Source organism: Mobula hypostoma, chromosome 7 (genome assembly GCF_963921235.1).
Source record: "Mobula hypostoma chromosome 7, sMobHyp1.1, whole genome shotgun sequence".
In the NCBI taxonomy this organism is placed as follows: Eukaryota; Metazoa; Chordata; class Chondrichthyes; order Myliobatiformes; family Myliobatidae; genus Mobula; species Mobula hypostoma.
This window is the reverse complement of record NC_086103.1, coordinates 34148452-34168923: the sequence shown is the minus strand read 5'-3', so window position 1 is coordinate 34168923 and position 20472 is coordinate 34148452. Positions and strand designations below refer to the sequence as shown.

At 39.5% G+C, this 20472-nt stretch overlaps 1 protein-coding gene across 1 annotated transcript in view; it reads right to left on the bottom strand.

Moving 5' to 3' along the window:
* The window catches only part of LOC134349226 (PDZ and LIM domain protein 4-like), a 109718-nt gene extending 90555 nt beyond the window's left edge, over positions 1–19163 (bottom strand). The window contains exon 1 of the mRNA XM_063053237.1: positions 18982–19163. Within this exon, the coding sequence (XP_062909307.1) occupies positions 18982–19074 (93 nt within the window). The 5' untranslated portion in view covers positions 19075–19163. The remainder of the gene's footprint in view (positions 1–18981) is intronic.
* Between the last annotated feature and the right edge of the window lie 1309 nt (positions 19164–20472).

The window sequence follows — 20472 nt, the reverse complement described above, 5'->3', positions numbered from 1 at the left end:
GCATATAACATAAGATGTGGTCCTAATACAGACCTCTGTGGAACGCCGTGAGTCACCAGCAGTCAACCAGAAGAGGCTCCCTTTACTCCCACTCTGACTACTGCTAATCTGCCTATGCTTTATCCATGTTACCAATGCTTTTGTAATACCTCGGGCTCTTAACCTAAATAGTTTAATGTGTGGCACCTTGTCAAAGGTCTTTTGAAAATCAAAGTACACAACAGCCAACAATTCTCCTTTGTCTATCTTACTTGTTATTTCTTCAAAAAAAATTCTAACAGATTGTCGGGCAAGATTTTCCCTTACAGAAACCATGCTGACCTCTGCCTATTTTATCATGTGCCGCCAAGTACTCCAAAACCATATCTTCAACAATCAACTCCAACTTATCCCAACCACTGAGGTCTCACTAACTGGCCTATAATTTCCTTTCTTCTGCCTCCTCTCCTTTCTTCAAGAGGAATGACATTTGCAATTCTCCGGTCCTCCAGAACTATAGCAAAATCTATTGATTCTTGAAAGATCATTACTAATACCTCTACAATCTTTTCAGCCACCTCTTTCAGAAGACAGGAGTGTAGACCACCTGGCCCACGTGACGTATCTACCTTCATACCTTTTAGTTTCCCAAGCACCTTCTCCTATTAATGGTAACTTCACTCACATCTGCCCCCAACACTTCAACTTCCAGCATACTGCTAGTGTCTTCCACATTGAAGACGATGCAAAATGCTTATTCAGTTCATCTGCCATTTCCTTGTCCCCCATTATTACCTCTCTAGCATCATTTTCCAGTGGTCTGATATCTACTCTCACCCCTCTTTTACACTTTATATATAGGAAGAAATGCATATTGTTGGCTGGCTTACCTTCCTATTCCATCTTTTCCTTCTTAATGACTCTTTTTAGTTGCCTTCTGTTGATTTTTAAAAGCTTTGCAATCTTCTAAATTCCCACTAATTTTTGCTCTATTACATGTTCTCTCTGGCTTTAATTTTGCTTTTGACTTCTCTTATCAACCACAGTTATGTCATTTGTCTTTAGAAAACTACTCCTTTGGAATGTGTCTACCTTGTGTCTTCTGAATTGTTCCCAGAAACTCCAGCCATTGCTGCGCTGCCATCATCCCTGCAAGTGTTCCCTTCCAATCAACTTTCACCAACTGCTCTCTCATGCCTCTAATTTCCTTTACTCCACTGTAAAACTGGTTCTGCTGATTTTAGCTTCTCTTTCTCAAATTCCAGGGTAATTCTATCATATTATGATCATTGTCTCCCAAAGGTTTCTTTACCGTAAGTTCTCTAATCAAATCAGGTTCATCGTACGGCATCAAATCCAGAATAGCTGATCCCTTACTGGGCTTAAACACGAGTTGCTCTAAACAGCCATCTCATAGGGATTCTACAAATTTCCCCCTTGGGATCCAGCACCAAACCAATTTTCCCACTGTACCTGCATATTAAAATCCCCCATGACTATCATAACATTGCCCTCTTAACATGCATTTTCTAGCTTACATTACAATTTGTAGACTACATCTTTGCTACTGTTCAGAGGTCTGTATACAACTCCCACCCTTGCAGTTTCTTAGCTCTACCCACAATGATTCTACACTTTTTGATCCATGTCATCCCTTTCTAATGATTTGATATCGTACATGCCAATCTGTAACTGTGCTACAAGTTCATTTACCTTACTCTGCATACTGTGTGCATTCAAATACACCACCTTCAAGTCCTACATTCATCACCCCTTTTGATTTTGTCCCTCTTTTACATTGCAACACATTCTGCTGACTGCAGTTTTGCCCTGTCAGCTTCCCTTTGCTAGCAGTCTCACTATACACTGCTTCTGTTTATAAACCAACTACCCTGTCACTCCAATTCCCATCCCCTGTCAAATTAGTTTAACCCCTCCCAAACAGCTCTCACAGTCTACCCACAAGGATATTGATCCCCCGAGAATCAAGTATAACACCTCCCTTCTGTATCAGTCATACCTTCCCCAGAAGAGATCCCAATGTTCTAGAAATCTGAACTCCTGCCCCCTGCACCAGTTCCTCAGTCTCATATTCACCTACCAAATCATCCTATTCTTACCCTTATTGGGATGTGGCACAGGCAGCAATCTAGAGATTACTACCCTGGAGCTCCTGCTTTTCAGCTTTCTACCTAAAACCTCTCTTCAGGGTCTTCTCACCATTCTTATGTCTTGAATGCCAAGACGCACCAACTTTGCTACTCACCCTGCCCCTTTAGAATGCTGTGGACCCAATCCGAGACATCACTGATCCTGGCACCTAGAATGTGTCTCCATAGCATCCATAGAATTTCTCTATTCCTCTAACTATGGAATCTCCTATCATCACCACCTTTGATATGGCCTACAACAGTGGATGTTTTTGCCAATCCGAACTGACTGGGGGAAAGCCAGGATCCAATTGCACAAGAAGATACGAGGCCCTGGTCTTGAAGTTTACTGATTAGTTTTGAGAATTCTGAGTTGAAGAATGGTCAAGACAATGGAGAGTTTTGAATATCTTGATCACTCTTTGTGATACTGGGGTGTTATTCAACAAGGAGCTAGTGCAAGTTAGTATTGGAATAAAATGGAGTTCAAGTCTAATATGGACAACTGTGTTTAGATGAACCCGCCTTCTCTAGAGTAGGTTGCATGGTTGGCACAACATTGTGAGCCGAAGGGCCTGTAATGTATTGTAAATTTCTATATTCTAAGAAAACATTAGGCACAACAGGAGAATTATTATAAAATAATGGACACATGATGAATTTTAATTAACTAGAGCCTGCAAGTCTTTAAAGTTAAATAATGGCTTTAATTAGGATTATTGTTTTTCAGACGATATTATGCTTGAATTTGGAGAAAATTAGAAGCAATCTTTATGATTCCTCACTTAAATTTGAACAGACCTGGAGATCTTTTATTCAATATTTTTATTTAATGTAATTTTTTTCCTTCTCTTTTTTGCTCCATATTTATATACCCTTCTTGTTTTTTTTTACTGTTTTTAATGGAGGTCGGGTTTGAGGACGTGATTTTAAGTTCTTTAACTCTACTTGGTTCCAAGTTAGCCCATTGCTTTGCTTTGCTTTTAGTTAGTTGCACGGTGGGTTTTTTTGGGGGGTTTTTTTTTTCCTTTTCTCTATTGATATATAAAAATTAGTATACTATTATGTTACCTTAGTATGTTATGTTTAAATTACATTGTCTGTATCACTTTTTTTTCCTGTATTAATATCTCCTGTAATTTTATTATATTCTAACAGTGTATTAGTACCTATATGGCTTACCTTTTTGTATACTTATTCAATAAAAAGATTTAAAAAGAAAGTAATTAGGATTATTGTTTGGATCATTTAAACTTGGTTCAATACTGACCAACAAAGTCATGCCTAAATTCCAAAATATGATAGCAGCTGTTCTAGATCCACAAACGCTGATGCCAAATGAACTATTTAACCATCCAGAGATGCATTTGTGGTTGCAACACAATCTTGAAAATTAGGTGACAATGGAAGTAGCATGAAAGGTTTCTCAAAGGATTGTCACCTTATCATGGTGGGGAGGTGTGCGAGATCCTGCGATCGAAGAGCGATGCTGCCTGGAATTTAGCCATCTGGCACTTGGCTCCTGGTGGGGTTACCCATAGGGGCAAGGTCAAGGGAAAGGCTCCAGGCAAAGAGCGATCCAACCAAGACCCCAACGATGGAGCTGGTGGAAGAGGGTGACACATTACAATGGCGGCGAAAGCAGAAGAATGCTGCAGCAAAGAATAGCTCCCAGTCAACTTGCATTCCATGCCTCTGGACCCTGACTCTTATCTGTTGAGGAGAGCGTTGTGGTTTCCCCATGCATTAGCCTCCCCATGTTAAACAAAGTCACACACAGGCATTCTGCATTAAGGGAGTATGTCCTGTGGCGATCAGCACGTGATGAAGTGGGCAGGATTCAGAATATGTGGATCCCAGATTGGCTTAGATAGCGACCTGAAGACCCACCAATAGGCAACCTCTTGGGAGAACATCATACTCAGCTTGAGTGATTGTATGACTAATATCAGGAGAACACTGAATGCAAAACTGTCCAGCTAGGTCACTAAATTAATAAATGGAACACACCATGGGAAGGTGCTGCTGCAACTGCTGTCATAATGCATAATCAGTTAAAACCGAACAGAAGTTTAAAAGGCATTTATAACTAGATAACATCATGCTCAGTCCCGCACTTTGAAAAAAAGACAAGAGACATGATCTGGCACTTTAAATTTACAGATCAATGTTCTTTTCTAAAGAAAACAAAGCACTGAATACAGCATAGGATGAACCGGGAAGCTAAACAGCATATTAAAAGTGAAATCAAGAAAGGAAAAACTGGAAAAGTTCTTGGAGTTAAATAATGTCATTTCCATCCCCAACCCCCTCCTCCCATCCCAAGTTAAGATCAGCAGCAACAATAACATCCCTGTGGAGTTTCAAGTTAGTTATCTGATACAGATGGATTTCCACCCTTCCACTCCCATTGGAAATAAAAAAAAGATTTACACAAGCTTTGCAATACAAACTGCATTGCTGCTTGTATGCACTTTAATTAGAAAAGCTCTTCAAAGACCAAATTTAGCACAAATTTCACAAGTTAAATATCAAGATACAAGTACCACAAGTAAAGGAGTTTTAGGTCCATAAGTTCTCGGCAGTGATTTAATCTTCCTCTTTTCCTGCAAGTAACACAATTCATTACAGCACTATGTATAACCAGAAGACAGGAGGTGCAAAGCTATGAAGCTTTAACATGTGTCATAGCAATGTGCAGGAAAACTATTAAAACAGCAACAGAAAATAAAACAGAAAATCTTGTAAATACTCATGTTAGGTTGCACCAACGGGAAGAGAAACAAATCTAAAATTTCATGGGAACATGAATTTTCATGAAAACTTCATGGGAAAGAGCAGCTATAAAAGGAGAATTAACAGTCAAATTTTCAGATTGACCCCCTTCACACAGGAAAGGAAGGGGACAGATGCCAGAAAGTGGTGGGGAAGGGGAAGGAGTACAAACTCAAAGGTCAGACCAGATGGGTGGTGGTAGGGGGAGGGAAAGGCGAGTGGCTGATGAAGGTGATTGAAGTAAAATGTGGCTGCTGATAGGTTGAAGTGGTAAAGGGTTGAAGAAGGAATCTAATGGGAGAGGATAGTGGACCATGGAAGAAAGGGGAAGGGAACCAGAGAGAGGTGATGGGTAGGTGAGGAGAAGGGAAGAAGTGGAAAGGCAACCAGAACAGGGAATGGGAAAAGGATGGGGTGGGGAGGGAGAGGGGAGAAGAGTTGGAATTTGCCAGAAGATACAATAAAATAAAAATAAATTGTACAATTAAGGACAAAAAAAAATCCACTGTGGTGCAACGTGGTCATAGTGTTGCTCTGCTGAGGTTGTGACTATGGTTGCACAGGTTGGTTCAAGAACCAAGTGGTTAAATTGAAGTAGCTGTTCTTGAAGCTGTTGTGCGACTTCAGGTTTCTGTACCTCTTGCTCAATGATAGCTGCAGGACAATTGTATGGCCTGGACCGGAAGGCTGAAGCTAGAAGGAGACACTGGATAAACTGCGAATGTTTATCCCCCACACGCAGTGAAGGAGGTAAAGAGGTTACCTTGCAGATTTATAAGATCACAGGTTTAGTAGCATGGTGACTAGCTACAGTCTTTTTACTCAGGGTGCACGAGTCTCAAACTTGAAAGTGTGAGCTTAAGAGGAGATGGATTAAAAGGGATGTGAGGAACAAGTTTCTTCCCATCACCCAGAGGGTAGTGGCTATATGGAATAAGGTACCAAAGGAAGAAGAGGAGGCTGGTACAATTACAGCAGTTAAAGAGCCATTTGGACAGGTTAAATAAATATGAAGAGTTAGAGGACTACAGGCCAACTCAAGCAAATGGAACCATCTTGGATAAGTACCTTGGTCACCATCATCCAAGAGGTCCACAAATTTCTGGGTTTGAAGGCTCCTGTGCCTCAACGACGCGGAGAGTTACGTCCGATAGAGTTAGAGCTTTGACTTGTGGTAGGGTCACCCATGCCAATCAGGTCAAAAGGTAGAGACCCAATCAAGAATGGTCCACCAAATTCTGGGGGGGGGGGGGGGGGGCCAAAAACTCTGATCAAAAAATAATTATTACAGAAAGAGCAATGAATAATCCTTTTACATCAGGCAAATGGAGGACCTTCATTGCTAACAGCGTAATGGGCATTACACAAGTTGGTCACTATGAAAAAATTGAGCTGAAGGACCCATTTCAGATCATAGAGTTATATGGCATAGACATAATGTTTTATCCCCTATCCAGGTTGCATCTTTTTTGCTGAGTATCATTAATAATTTTCTACTTTTGTATAAACAAAGCAAAGCATTCCAAGAACTTGACAATCATAACATTTTATGTTAACTATAAAAGCAATGTGTAACTGGTTGCCTTTTGTAGAATGTTGTACAGCACCTTTATTGGCAAAAGTTCAAACCTCAATACAAAATGGTATCAGTCACGATTTGAATGCTAATTTAACAAACTTCACATGGCACATTAAGGCCAGTGGTGTGGATTATCTTAAAAACAGAGAAAGGATCAGTATGGTTTGAATGACAAGTGGAATTTTTGTCTGCTTCCCAGATGACAGACATTGCACATTATGTTCTCTGGAGACTTGTGGGCACACTCAGAACATGTTTTTAGTCTAAACAATGTTGGGTGGGGGTTGTGGTGGTGAGTTACTATGTTTGCAAGTTTTTGTTTAAAAGTTAATTCCTGCCTTTTTTTCTGGAAAAATTCCCTTTACCTATCATGTGCTGAGTCAAGACCTTTCTGCACTGCCACAACTTAAACAGAAAATAAACTTAGTCAATCAACTACAAAGAGAATTGCTTCCAGCTTCAGATTTCAGCAGAGTATTTTGAAAAATTGGTGGATGGTGCCCCAGACAACCCTGATTTTCTGGGTATAGATTCTGCATTAAAGCAACATTCTTCATTGCAGAAATAATAGTACATAGATCAAACAGACACTTTGGCCCATACTGTTTGCCAAACTAATTAACTCCTAATTAAACTTAACCCTGGTAACCACATATGGTCCATTTTGCTCCAATCTCTGCATATTCATGTGCCTATCACACTCCGTTGCTACCCCTGGCAGTGCCTTCCAGGCAAATCACAACTAGATTTTGCCCTTGCTGAATAACATTCATTTCCAGTATCTTTTTAAATTTTTTTTATTAAGGAGTTCCATTTTTTGTTAAACTTCGTAACTTGTCATGTCCATCAACCCCAGCTTCTTACAACACTCAACAAACAAATACCAACTTCCAATTCCTCAATTGCCCCAATTTGTGATCTACTCCGTAAGACAATTTAGCCATTCAAAGGTGACAATTGTGCATCTGTGCATCCTTCCAACATAATTCACTAAACGTGGAACTTTGATAAAAACTTTCACATTTCCTCTAATCAAGAAGGAAACTTGACTGGAGTTAAACCAAACTGGTCAGTTTCTGGAGTGTATTATACAGTTCTATGGCACTGCAGACCACTGTCATTTAATGCCTGCAAAACAGGCACTAAACAATTAGGATTACAGCTCAATTTATAACTTCCATTAATTTTTTTATACAGTACTATTTCAGCAAGAATCAACTTCAATACTGTATAGGACACCTCAAAATACATTTTCTCTTTTTTTTACTGTGGATCTCAGATTTAGGAGCAGCTAAGTTACTGAGCTGCAGTAGGTTTCCAATGAAGGCTATTTTAAATACTGTATACTATTAACAGAACCTACAATTTTGAGCCAGCAACCAGGCAAGAATGGTTACATACTTCTAGATAGGAAAAGTGTGTAACCTTTAGGGGAATACACCTGGGGGGGGGGGGGGGCGCCAAGTTCCTAACAAGAACCCCAAATCAAAACTGCAGACTAAACCCTGGAAATCCAACTGAAAGGAAAATAAAAGATCTAAAAAGGCAAAGAAATTCTCAGGACCTCACAACTGGCATCCTAATATCTCCAAAGAGACAGCCAGAAAGATTGTGGATGCACTAGCTGCCACCTTCCAAAAATTCCACTGATTCAAATAAATAAGATAGCAAATGCAATGCCACTTCTCAAGATCAACTTACAAATCAGTTAGCTGACAGCAGAAGTAAAAGAAATAACTATTTATTTAAAGCACGTGGGAGCAAGGGATTTGGAAATTAAGAGCAGTATTAAGACAAATCCTGTTTTTTTTAAAATCACTAACAAAACATAAAATGGTGGAAGAACTCAACAGGTCAGGTAGCATCTATGGAGAGAAATAAACTATCAACATTTTGGGCTGAGACCCTTCACCAGGACTGGGTATCCAGCATCTGCAGAATCTTATGTTTATTATTTTTGTTATCACTGATGTATGTGGTGAAATTTGTTGTTGTTTCACAGAAGTACTATATTCCCAAGCATGAAAATTTTACTTCTGAGGAACGTTTTGAGGCAGACTGACCAACCATACAATATCACTCTTCCCTACGATAGATGAGATATCATCCAGTGTGTGCCTGCATGTCAGGATGGCCACTGTCTCAAAGATAAAGGACTAATCATTTATGACAAATGGGATTAGGGATGGGGTCAGCCAAAAAGCCACCCATAAGATCATGTGTATTGTATTTTTGGAATCCTTTATCCAAGATCGCTGTGGAGAGCTTCCATATAGATCCGAGAGATTACGAAATACTCCTCTTTTTTAATTTTAAAGGAAAATTAACAACTAGAGTTAAAACAAAAAAAAACACAACATAGACATGACCTATTAGACAATAGAGAAGGTTCTACCAACTTTTGTGACATTACAACACAATGGTAAAACAACAGAGTTTGGAATTAGCACAACGTTCAAATGATACATTTTAAATTCACCTTCACTTATATTCCATTTATGTAAAAAGAAAATTGAACAGTACTGTTAATGCTAATTTCTGTAGGTACTTTGTTCCAAATTTATGCTTACCTGGGGATTTCCAGGATTTCCAGAAGTGGTTAAAGCTGACTTTTGTGTTGTTGGGGTGTATGGGGTGTCCAGGGAGGGGCAGCATCTCTGGTGATGGAGCGTGTTGCAGCAATTCTATAGCAGCTTACCCACCTTTGGTCCCACCCAGACAACTCTCATCTGTGGCTCCAAGTAGCTGTTTGCATGCAACAGTGGCCACACCCTGGTACACAACTTCAACAGGTGGGCCAAACCAGGTGAGCACAGCCAGTTGCTTCACACCTCAGATAGGGACATGCCCATGCTAGCTTGTGAAATCAGCTCTGGTGGACTGGGCGGATGAGATCTACAATGAGAACCAGTGGCCAGGAAGGCTGTAGTGTAACACTCCACGGAGAGTGAAGGGCAAGACAAGGCACAGAAGACATCATGGCCGTCCACTGCAACCAAGGAAGATCCCAGTTTGTGAAGCTTGTTCATACCACTGGACCCAGATTTCTGAGGCTGAGAGTGGGAATGCCCAATGCAACAGTAGTACCGCTTCAAAAACTCTCCAGCACAGGTTTCCCGCCATCAAACACGATGGACAACCATCATACTGAAGGAAATGTCCTGAAATTCCTTGGAGACGTGAACTCTATGAGCAGCACACAATAATCCAGATGTTGAATGTCTCGTTAGAATCACATCTATTATTACTGACATATGTCATGAAATTTGCTGTGTTGGAGCGGTACAGAGCAGTACATAAATTACTATAGGTTACAGTAAGAAATAAAAACAATGAAATAGTGCAAAAAGAGAGCAAAAGAATGAGGTAGTGTTCACTGTTCATTCAGAAATCTGATGGCGGAGAGGAAGAAGCTGTTCCCAAAATGTTGAGTATGTATCTTCATGCTCTTGTACCTCCTCACTGATGGTAGGAATGACATGAGGGCATGCCCTGGATGGCAAATGTCCTTACGATTGATGTAATCTTGACACCTTTTGAACATGTTCTTGATGGTGGGGAGGCCAATGCCCACGATGGGGCTGGTTGAGTCTGCAACCCTGTGGTGTCATTAGATGGCATTTATGCTGTGCCTGCTCACAGTCATGAGGGCAAAGTAGAAAAATGGGCTAAGCACCCATGCTGATCGCCAGCAAAGAGATATTATATCTGATTCCACACTATCTGGTCTCCCGATAAAGAAGTCAACAATCCAGTTGCAGGGGAAGGGCCAGAGGCTCAAGGTTTTTAAGCTTGATTAGCACTGAGAGGATGATGGCATAGAATACTGAGCTGTAATCAGTGAACAGTAGCCTGACATAGGTCTTGCTGTTGTCCACCTGGTCCAGTGATGAGCAGACAGCTAGTCATATTGAATCTGCTGTTGATCTGTTGTGGTGGCAGGCAAAATGAAGTGGACCCAGGCCTTTGCTGCAGGTGTTAATTCTAGCCATGGCCAAACTCTCAAAACACTTCACAGCGGATGCAAGTACTACCAGGTGATAGTCGTTGAGCCAGCTCACCCGCCTTTTCTTAAGGCACCCATTTTTGATTTTCTTTCTCAGACAACCAATCTCATTTTGGGCCTGAGGGTTGAGGAAAGGAAAGTCCCGAAAAATTTTCACTTTACTTTCAAAGCTGCTGAGAAATCAGTCATTAAAAAAAACACAACACCTAAATAATCCCAGCAAATAATAGTCTTTTGGACTAACCAGGAAATATAGGAAAAGTAAATACAAAGAAAGTCAATGAAAATTGCGTTGACTCACAGAGTAGATTTTCCAGCCATGGGATGTATCAGCATGAATCAGCCACAGGATCTGCACAGTTCCAAATTTCTAAAGCAGTAACTTTTAAGAGAATGTATCCACTTACACCATCAGCTCAGTCCTTGAAATCATGGGGTACATAATGCAAATAGTGAAAAGTCATAAAATAGACACGTTTGTAAAATTACTAGGTCTACCTTGAAAACTAGTTCAGTAATGAAGCTGCGTCTCTTTTACAAGTAGACTTCTCCAAGTTCGAAAAACACTACTTGCAAAAACATGAGAAATTGAGTCCAGCAAAGTTGTATGTTAAACTTTGTTACTCAAGGAATGATCCTTTCCACCATTTGAAAGAAATCTTGGTAGAATTAGCATTATAAGAAGCTGCATTAGGTTAAGTTAGATTTGTCTTTCCAAGTAAGAACTATACGTCACAGTTGATCATGTCCTAACCACTCTGCAGTGATTAGTGCAGCTGTATTCATCACTGTAATTCATGACTAAATCCACAATATGCTGACTGCAAACCACTTAGGTATTTCAATTGCAATTCAGTACTCATGTCCGGATACATACTAGATTTTCAGCAAGAAAATAAAGTGATTCAGTGGAAAGAATAAAACCTCTTTCAAGATACAGGCCTTAAAGATGTAGCAGAGCAATGTTTGACTTCTTACATTTCACAGTAGGTTAAATAACGTACAATTATATAACCTTATTGCCAAGATGGAAGACATTTCATCATTGGAAAGAATACTGAGCACTAATTTTATGAAAAGGATTTTGTCTGAACTTGCATTGCTTTCCCTTAGTTTTGTCAATGCAGAAGCACAGACCAATTTAAGATGGCACTGGTGAAGTAAAGCGATGAATTGCTGGCAGCAAGAATAACTATTACTTTATTAGTCACACTTCTTCTGAAAGACAATCACTGCAATCAATAGCCTGCAGGTTCCCTTTCAGAGTCGAGCTTTTAAACTGCCTGTATGACTTGGCATTTTCGTGCTGTGAACTGAAGTCACCAAGATGCAGGACAGTTGCAGCATAGCAAGTACTGGCTGAATGAGATGGTGCAACCAATGCCTGAGAGTGGGGAATGAACCAATATATGGCCATTTCAGGAGTGGATTTGGAGGCGACTCAAAGTGACAAAGTCGAAACGGCAGGGTCCAGGCCCGAGAGCAATTTCTGGCCATTGCTGGAGTGGTCTTGGAGGTGATTTGAAGCAACAGAACCAAGGCAAAGCACAGTTGTGGCGGTAGGGCCCAAACATTAGGGCGAGGAACAAGCTGAGGTTTCACCCATTTAACCGCTGAGCCAAATCGAGCCAGCAGGACCCAGGCCCAAGAGTGTATTGAAGCGGCAGGGTCCATGTCAGAGAGCGAAGAGCAACCCAATGTTTGGTCGATTTAAATGCTACGCTAGATTGAAAAAGTCAGGTGTGGGACCCAGATGAAAGGGGCGGGCTGGTGTTCGACTTGCTGCTCCACAAGGTTTTCTCATGTCTGTGCTGAACTGAGGCTGTGGCCTGCAACTAATGGGCTCCTGGATCAGCTGTGACCTTAGTTCTTCAGTTCTGTCCTGTGAATTTAAGTTCTGGATATTATTTGCTTACTTTTATTGTTTGTATGATTTTCTGCACATTGGGGTTTGACAATTTAAAAAAAATGTCAGTTCTATTTGGTGTATTTGTTTTGTGGCTGCCTGTAAGGAGATGAATCTGAAGGTTGTATATTGTATCCATACTTTGAACTTTGAGAAGACTTTATAGAATCAATTTCCTTAAAATGATCTTGCTTCTACTCTAGTTCTGAGTTGGCTAATGAGGCAAATGTGGTGCTTGACAGGGAAGGTGGGAGTGTTGTTTTGGGAGGTTATGGTCATTGTGCTTCTGGGCTGTAAAGCAATTCCATCTAAGACACATCTTCATTTTGGGCAGACATGAAACAGGTACTGATTGCAAGGGAGCCTTTAAGAATATCCTTAACACATCACCAGATTAATTGAGCGGCCACTTTTATTATGACACAGGAAAGCATTCAATAAATCATCCTGCCTTCTCCCAGCAGAGCAACCTCCTTTCATCCCTCTCCTGCAATATATTCTTTCCATGTGCCTATCAACGGCTCCTGTTTTGCCACTTACTTACACAGTCATCAACTAATCCAGTGGTAGGAACTGAAACACCTAGTGTAAATCCATTGCAGTCACCATTAGAATATGCAAAGGCAGCACACAAAGTCAGATTGAACTATGGTGCCTGAACCTGTGAAGTGGCGCTGAGGTGGCAAATGAAAAAGAATGCATCCTGTTATAAAGAATGAAGTAGTCATTGCATTGGACCTGCAAAAGCTGCATGTTGTTTCATTGATAACTTACCACATTTGGTGGCAACTTACTGGTAATTTCCCAGTAATTGGAACCCACTTACAGTATGTAATCCATATCCCAGTGTACAAAGTAGGGATCGTTGCTACTCAGTTAACTGTGAGCTTTATACTAAGTTTGACTTGATCTTTGAATGCTTCTGCGTAAATAGCTAAAGGCTGCGTGGGCTTAAGGCAGCACTGATAAATTTTGACACTTATGTTTCTTTATTGAAAAGTAGGCCACTATGTGGAAAGTCATTACATGTCTTCCAGGGTTGTGTTATGAGCAAGGGGAGGTTGGTAAAGGAAACTTCTGTAGATGTCTTTTCTTTCATGGTCAGCACAAGAAAAACATCCAACTGAAAGTCAGCTTCCAAAAATGTACATTTCCAAGCACATGTACTGCAGCTGCAGGACCATTAATAATTCATTTAATAAATTAACATTGAATAATGCACAGCATGCACTCCCAGGGTCTCAGCTCAAAACATCAGCTCTATTTAACTTCAGAAATTTGCACCAGCTTAATACAGATCTTATATTAAAAAAATGTAATGTAGTCCAAACAGGTGGGAGTTTTATAAAACACAGTCAACCAAAAAGACTGACTAGCTAATATCTATTGAAACTTCAGCTTGCATAGGGCAACACAATGTTTATTCCAAATAAATATTCTAATCAAAGATTGATTGGCAAGGAGCTTGAAACCTGCTTTGGAGTTTCTCCATGCTTATCTATTTTATGGCATTAATAGTTTTGGCCAAAGCTTTTAATTCTAATTCAACCTTTTGTTATTGGTAGGGCTCCAGATAGATTGTGTGTATATTGACATATATACATTTTTTAAACTGTTATACGGTCTCTAAGATTGAAGGAAAGAAGAGTAAGGTTACTCCCATCCTTACCTGTAAACTTGCTCTCCATGAAAATTGAAAATAAATACCCATGCACATGACAAACTATGTTCTCAAACCCAAAAATGGCAGTGGAACCTGAATAAAAATGTAATTTTCTTTTCCATTCCAAGATTTAATTTGAAAAATCAGTTATCAATGATATTTTGGTCACAGTCAGAAGATGGTCAGCTGCTGAATTTACTGTGGGAGAACTGGTAGAAAGGACAGTCCTGTGACAAATTTCATGTCACATGCCAGTGATAATAAACCCGATTCTGATTACGGATCATCATAACAATCTGAAATTCTGATCTCTGAACTTCCCAGCTCTTTACTTCATCACTCCCCTTCAGGTTTCACTCATCTTGTGTTTCTCTCTCCCTACCCCCCCCATCTTCTAAATCTACTCCTCAGCTTTTTGTTTCCTCCCAGCAGTCCTGAGGAAGAGTTTCAGCCCAAACCGTCCACTGTACTCTTTTCCAGAGATGCTGCCTGGCCTTCTGAGCTCCTCCAGCATTTTGTGTGTGCCGCTTGGGGTTTCAGCATCTGTAGATTTTCTCATTTTTCTCTGAATTTCAAGACCAATAATAGACAGAAAAGCTCAAGGTAACATCTGGTCTCATTTTAACTCCATAAACGCATTAAGAATCTTCTTACTCCATTAATTTCAAATGTGAGTAAAAACAGCTTGGTTAAGCAATTGTCATTTGTGTCATTAGTGTCATGCACAGTGGTATTGTAACTGTTGTTCTAAACAGTTCTAACTGCTCTGCAGAAGCTCACATTTGGTAAAAGCTTTGTGAGAAAGGACTGGATTCTGTAGTCCTGCTGTCACTAGACTGATCAGCTCAGCCCTGTATAAAAACTTCTTTGGCACTTAAAAGTTTGTTTCATCCAAGAATGCCATATGACATAGCAGTGACTTGTACCAGAAAAAGAATAGAACCAATAACAGCATGAAAATAGGCAGTCTCCAGATTATGCAAGAGTTTTATTCCTGAGATGTGCCCGTAAGCGGCTTGCTCAAGTCAGTAAACACCTATTTTCTACAATAACACATCAGATCACGATAAGTACACTTTCTATAATTCTCTTATGTCGCTGATTAACTGTAACATTGCCAATTAAAATGCATACAGTATCCAGTCATTAATGAATGTCACAAAAGATTACTATCTTGAAAAATAGTTTTTGCATAAAGTGAGACTTCCACAAGTCATCTGTAACCTGGGAAGCCCCTGTATAGATCGAATGACATAATGAATACAAAGTAAAACATATTAAAAATGTAAAACTATTTAAGAATGAAGTTTACCTTTGAGATAAAACTGACATCACAGAATTTTGCTACATGAAGAATTTGCAAAATAAGAGTTGAAATTTTTTAAAATTTTCGAAATTCTAAACACTACACCAACTCCCCGTCGTTCTCAAATTTCAGAAAAAAAAAGGGATTTAAGACTAATGTATTTAACAGGGACAATTTTAAATAAAAATTATGGATTGTAAAAGCACAATATCAAGTATTTCTAGCTAATTAACTAGGGGTTATTTTCATACCAGAATTTGATTTTAAGTGCAATGCTGTTTAAACCACCTTCACAGATTAAGTGATTTGAAGAGTCAGATAACAAAATTATCTGAGTGAGTGCAGCTTACTTAAGTGGAAGTTGTCAAATTGATCGAGGACCATTTTAATCTACAAAGCATTCTGCTCCAAACTTTCAGTTTAACATTTAGCAACAACCAAATGCACAAATATCAACTTAATACCCAGTAAATTATTCTAGAAATTGTTCACAGTAAGCACTGCATTTGATATCTTACCCCACTTCCGAGGAGGAAAACTTACCCAGTCTTAATCCTGCACACAATTTCAATTTAATTATTCAGCCCATCCTCAAATTTAGAAGGGACTTTGTTTTAAATTTTCTTTTTAGGCCACACTTTTGATTTGACTTCTTTACTTTTATAGCTGTGGATCTGCAATGACTCCTTTTGCACTCCAAATAATAGTCATAGATTAATACAGCACCGAGACAAACCCTCCTGTCCATCCTGTACATGGCAGCCATCAAGTACTCATACACATCAGTCCTGATCAAGGGTCTCAGCTAGAAATGTCAACTCTTTATTCCTTTCCTTAGATACCACCTGACTTGCTGAGCTCTCCCAGCATTTGGTGTGTTACTCTTAAAATGAGAGGTCAAACAAAAACCACTCTTTCCCTACTATGCGACAGATCACAATTACCATTACTCTAATGGCTCACCATGAACCAATATCATCTAATCTAAAATTAGCATCCTTCTGTCTGTTTTACACAGAATTATAGAGAAAATGTCAGAAGGATCATTATGACTGCCACAAAGTAGAACGATCTCTTAAGGTTAAATTTGCATCTTTTTTGTACCGCAGTAGTTTTTAAGGCTTGCAATATACAGCTACCACAAGTCAATTTTATCAACTCATGTCTGTAATAATAAACCTGATTCTGAAATGACGACACAAGAATCAATGTGGTATTGATTGCAAATTAGATGTATATAGTGGACAATTGCTAAATGTCAAGGTTAAGGAAAGGAATGGATTTGGATAAAATGTGAGCTATGTGACAATGTAACAATGTACATTACCATTACAATGCAGCCTGAAATTAATTCCATTTCTCGGATTCACTGAAGGTTTGGTTTTAGTCCATGTGATCTCAAATTTATCCTATTTATAGATGTGGTATCTATATTTCATTTGCACACAGAAATATGCCTTGAATCTGTGCTGGGTTTGGGAAGGGGTGGAGACTGTCTGCCAGCTCCTGAAAGCCACAGAGAAATATTCCAACAATATACAATGTTTTATACATGTTAAAGTTTATCATTCTACACAATCACATAGGAAATGCGTATTATTTCCGGTATAACTTCGGGATCACAAACTAGTCCATGGTCTCCATCCATGCAATGTCAACTGTGGCCTCAAGCAGAGAGTCACCTTTGGGGCAAATTTGTTTGAAATGAGTGGTTTATTTAGTCAATAACCACATATCTGATTACCAGTGGGCAGCAAGAAGTACCCACCAAATCTAGATGTTATTATCAGGACACACATTATGAATATAATAGCTAGTGTGACAAAGGCCATTCTTAAAGATAACAGTTGCCTCCTCAGTGTTGGACTCTGTTTCTCAGCAAGAAACAGACTTTGGAACCGTATACCTAGGCTTTCTGCTGTATTCATTTATAAATTACAAGTATTTGCACTACAATATCCAACAGCAAATCAGTCATTCATTGGCTACCTCCTGACGTTACAGCACTACACAGAATGCATGGATATCATATTCTGAGAGGAACATGTAGGGAGTTGGAAAGTACATTTGGCATAGTTTTCTCTGGTACAAACTGTTCCTACTATTCATTTTAATAAAAATGCTGTGCTACAGAATAGAATTTTTAACCCAGTACATTGGAATTTAATTCACAAACCACATTTATCAACTTTAACAGTACATATACACTGATCTGTTCTCAAGGTGCACTCCAAATTGATATGATAGCAGTTTAAACAGACTGATCATTTTGTTTTGTGAAAAACAGTTATAAATTGCCAGCTTTTAGTCAACTTCTTTTGAACCTCTTTTACCCCCAAACAATTGATTAAGCCTTTGATCCACACACATTAAAGGAGGCAAATATTCCTTGAAATGTTTGTGCCTGGGTATTAATACAAGTGACGTTTCCCTTTAAGTATCTTGATAGGATTCGTGATACACATGGAAAATTGACTTAATCATACCAAGAATTAATACCAAAACGCCCCTTGAGCACTAGATGCGCCACTTTAAAGCTCTCCTTTACAAGATGTAGTTATGATTTATTGTCCCTTGCGAATTCTGCCAAACTCCCAATTAATGAACTTACTTAAACTGGAACCAAACCAAGCAGGGATATACGTATGCGCATACTATGGAAATTTTATTTCAGCAAGTAAAAATCATGCAGTGTATTAGTGATGTTAACTAGAATTCAAGAGATTTAATAACTTTAATGGTCATTCAAAAAAGTTATACATAAACCACCGGTATTAAAAAAAAATCTGATTTATAAAACGCTATCATTTCAACTAAACCGCGTGGAAGTTACTGCTTCAACCAAAAGTTGCATTCACAATGAGAAGTACAGCATTTGTGTCCAAGTAGTGTTTTCCCTTCGAGACTGAACTTTCCTTGTTGAACTCAGTCGCTCATGTTTTATGAGAAACTGCTTTCAGCATTTTCAACAAGTCTCATTTCACCAGTCACCGGAAAACAAGCCTAATTTTAATGCATATAAGGCTTGAACTCATCAAAAGCTCACTTATTAAGACATGATCTGTAGCCCGTTATGCCCTCAAGATAATAATAGATGTGATTGTTTTAAAGAGCTCAAGTCCAGGACAAGATACCAAGTAAACATCTAAATTAGCACATAGTTCCAGTATCCCAAGTACTGTACAAATAGTACGAAACCTGGTCCCCCAATTGTACAACACTTTCATCGAAAGGGTATATTTTTTAAAAAAAGTATATATTAAATATTAAACAACAATCGGTGCTTGTAAAATACAAAACCCCAAATCCTCATGGAATGGGTGGAGGCTGGCGGGAATACTTTAACATTTCATCCTCAAACCAAATTTAAAAGAAACTATATAGCCATTCCAGTATTATTTCTGTATTCAACTGCTCTGAAAAACTTTGCTGCAAGTTATAACATCCGCAGACTCCCTCAACGTGTTGCAAATACCTTAAATCAAAAGGAAAAAACTAACACATTGTCGCCAGCAATCTCTGGTTTCGAGGATGACCTCAACACTGAGTAAACAACTACAAGTGAAATGAAAGAGAAGCTTTCCAATGCGTTTCTCCCATGGAGAGGTGTAGCTTACCCGTGAAATTGTTAAGGGTTGGCTATAGTCCTTGCCTCCTACTAATCTAAAGCCCCAGGGTGACGGTCCGTAAAGAGTCACAGGATGTGGCATTTTTAATCTATATTTTCCTCGTGCAACAACTTGAAACAAACACTTTGGATCCCAGCGAGACTAAGAGAGAAAGCTGCAACAATCATACCCTTTCCCCTCGCTTTCCCCGCCCTCCCTTTAAATTAGGAGCTTTCACATTACGTCATTCTCCTTGACATCCCCATCCTCGCGTGAGTCAGGACAAAGAACCGTAACCCGTCACGTGTCCCCGACTGACAGCGCGGCCATCCCGTTGCCAAGGGGATCACTCCCGGGACCGAGGACAAATCGGCACAAACGTATTTCGCAACGATTTCTGGGAGTTGTAGTGCATTTACCAAATGTAGCCGCGTGTCTGCCAGAAACGCAGCTGCTGTGCTATGATCTTCCTTTCACTCCGCTCAGACTTTTAAATCTCAGTTTCTGTTTGCAGTTCAAACAATTGTCTCACAATAATTTGCTTTACTGATTCTTTTGGACTTCATTCAAGGTTGTAGGCACACTGAAACAAATGCTCCAGATCAGGGGACCCAAATTTCGATTGTTCAAAGTTCAAAGTGAATTTATTACCCAAAGTACATATAAGTCACCATATACAACCTTGAGAATCATATTCTAGCGGGCATTCATAGGAGATACAAAGAAACACCAGAAAATCAATGAAAAACTGCAAACCAGACAGCCTAAGAAAACCATGTGCAAAAGACAACAAACTGCAAATACAAGAGAATAATAATAAATAAGCAATAAATATCAAGAAAATGTGATGAAGAGTTGCTGAAAGTGAGTCTGTAGGTTATCGAATCAGTTCAATGTTTTAGATGAGTAAAGTTATCCCCTCTGATTCAAGAGCCTGATGGTTGAGGTGTAATAACTGTTACTGAACCTGGTGGTGTGGATCCTGAGGCTCTTGTATCTCCTTCCTGATGGCAGCAACAAGAAGAGAGCATGGCCTCAATGATGGGGGCCCTTAATGATGCATGCTGCTTTCCTATAGCACTGCTCCTTGCAGATGTGCTCAATGGTGGGGAGGGCTTTACCTGTGATAGGCTGGGCTGTATCCACTACATTTCACAGGCTTTTCCTTCCAAAGGCATTGGTGTTTCCATTACTAGAGGCTGTGATGCAAACAGTTACACACAGATCTCTCCTCCACACATCTATAGAAGCTTGTCAAAGCTTTAGATGCTATGCTGAATCTTTGCAAACTTTTAAGAAAGTAAAGGCACTACTGTGCTTCTTTGTAATGGGACTTACATGCTGAAATGCAAACACTGAGGAATTTAAAGTTACTGACTTTCTCCACTTCTGATCCTCCGATGAGGACTAGCTCATGAACCTTTGGTTTCCTCCTGTGGACAATAATCCGCTCCTTAGTCTTGCTGACATCGAGTGAGAGGTTACTGTCAGAATCAGAAT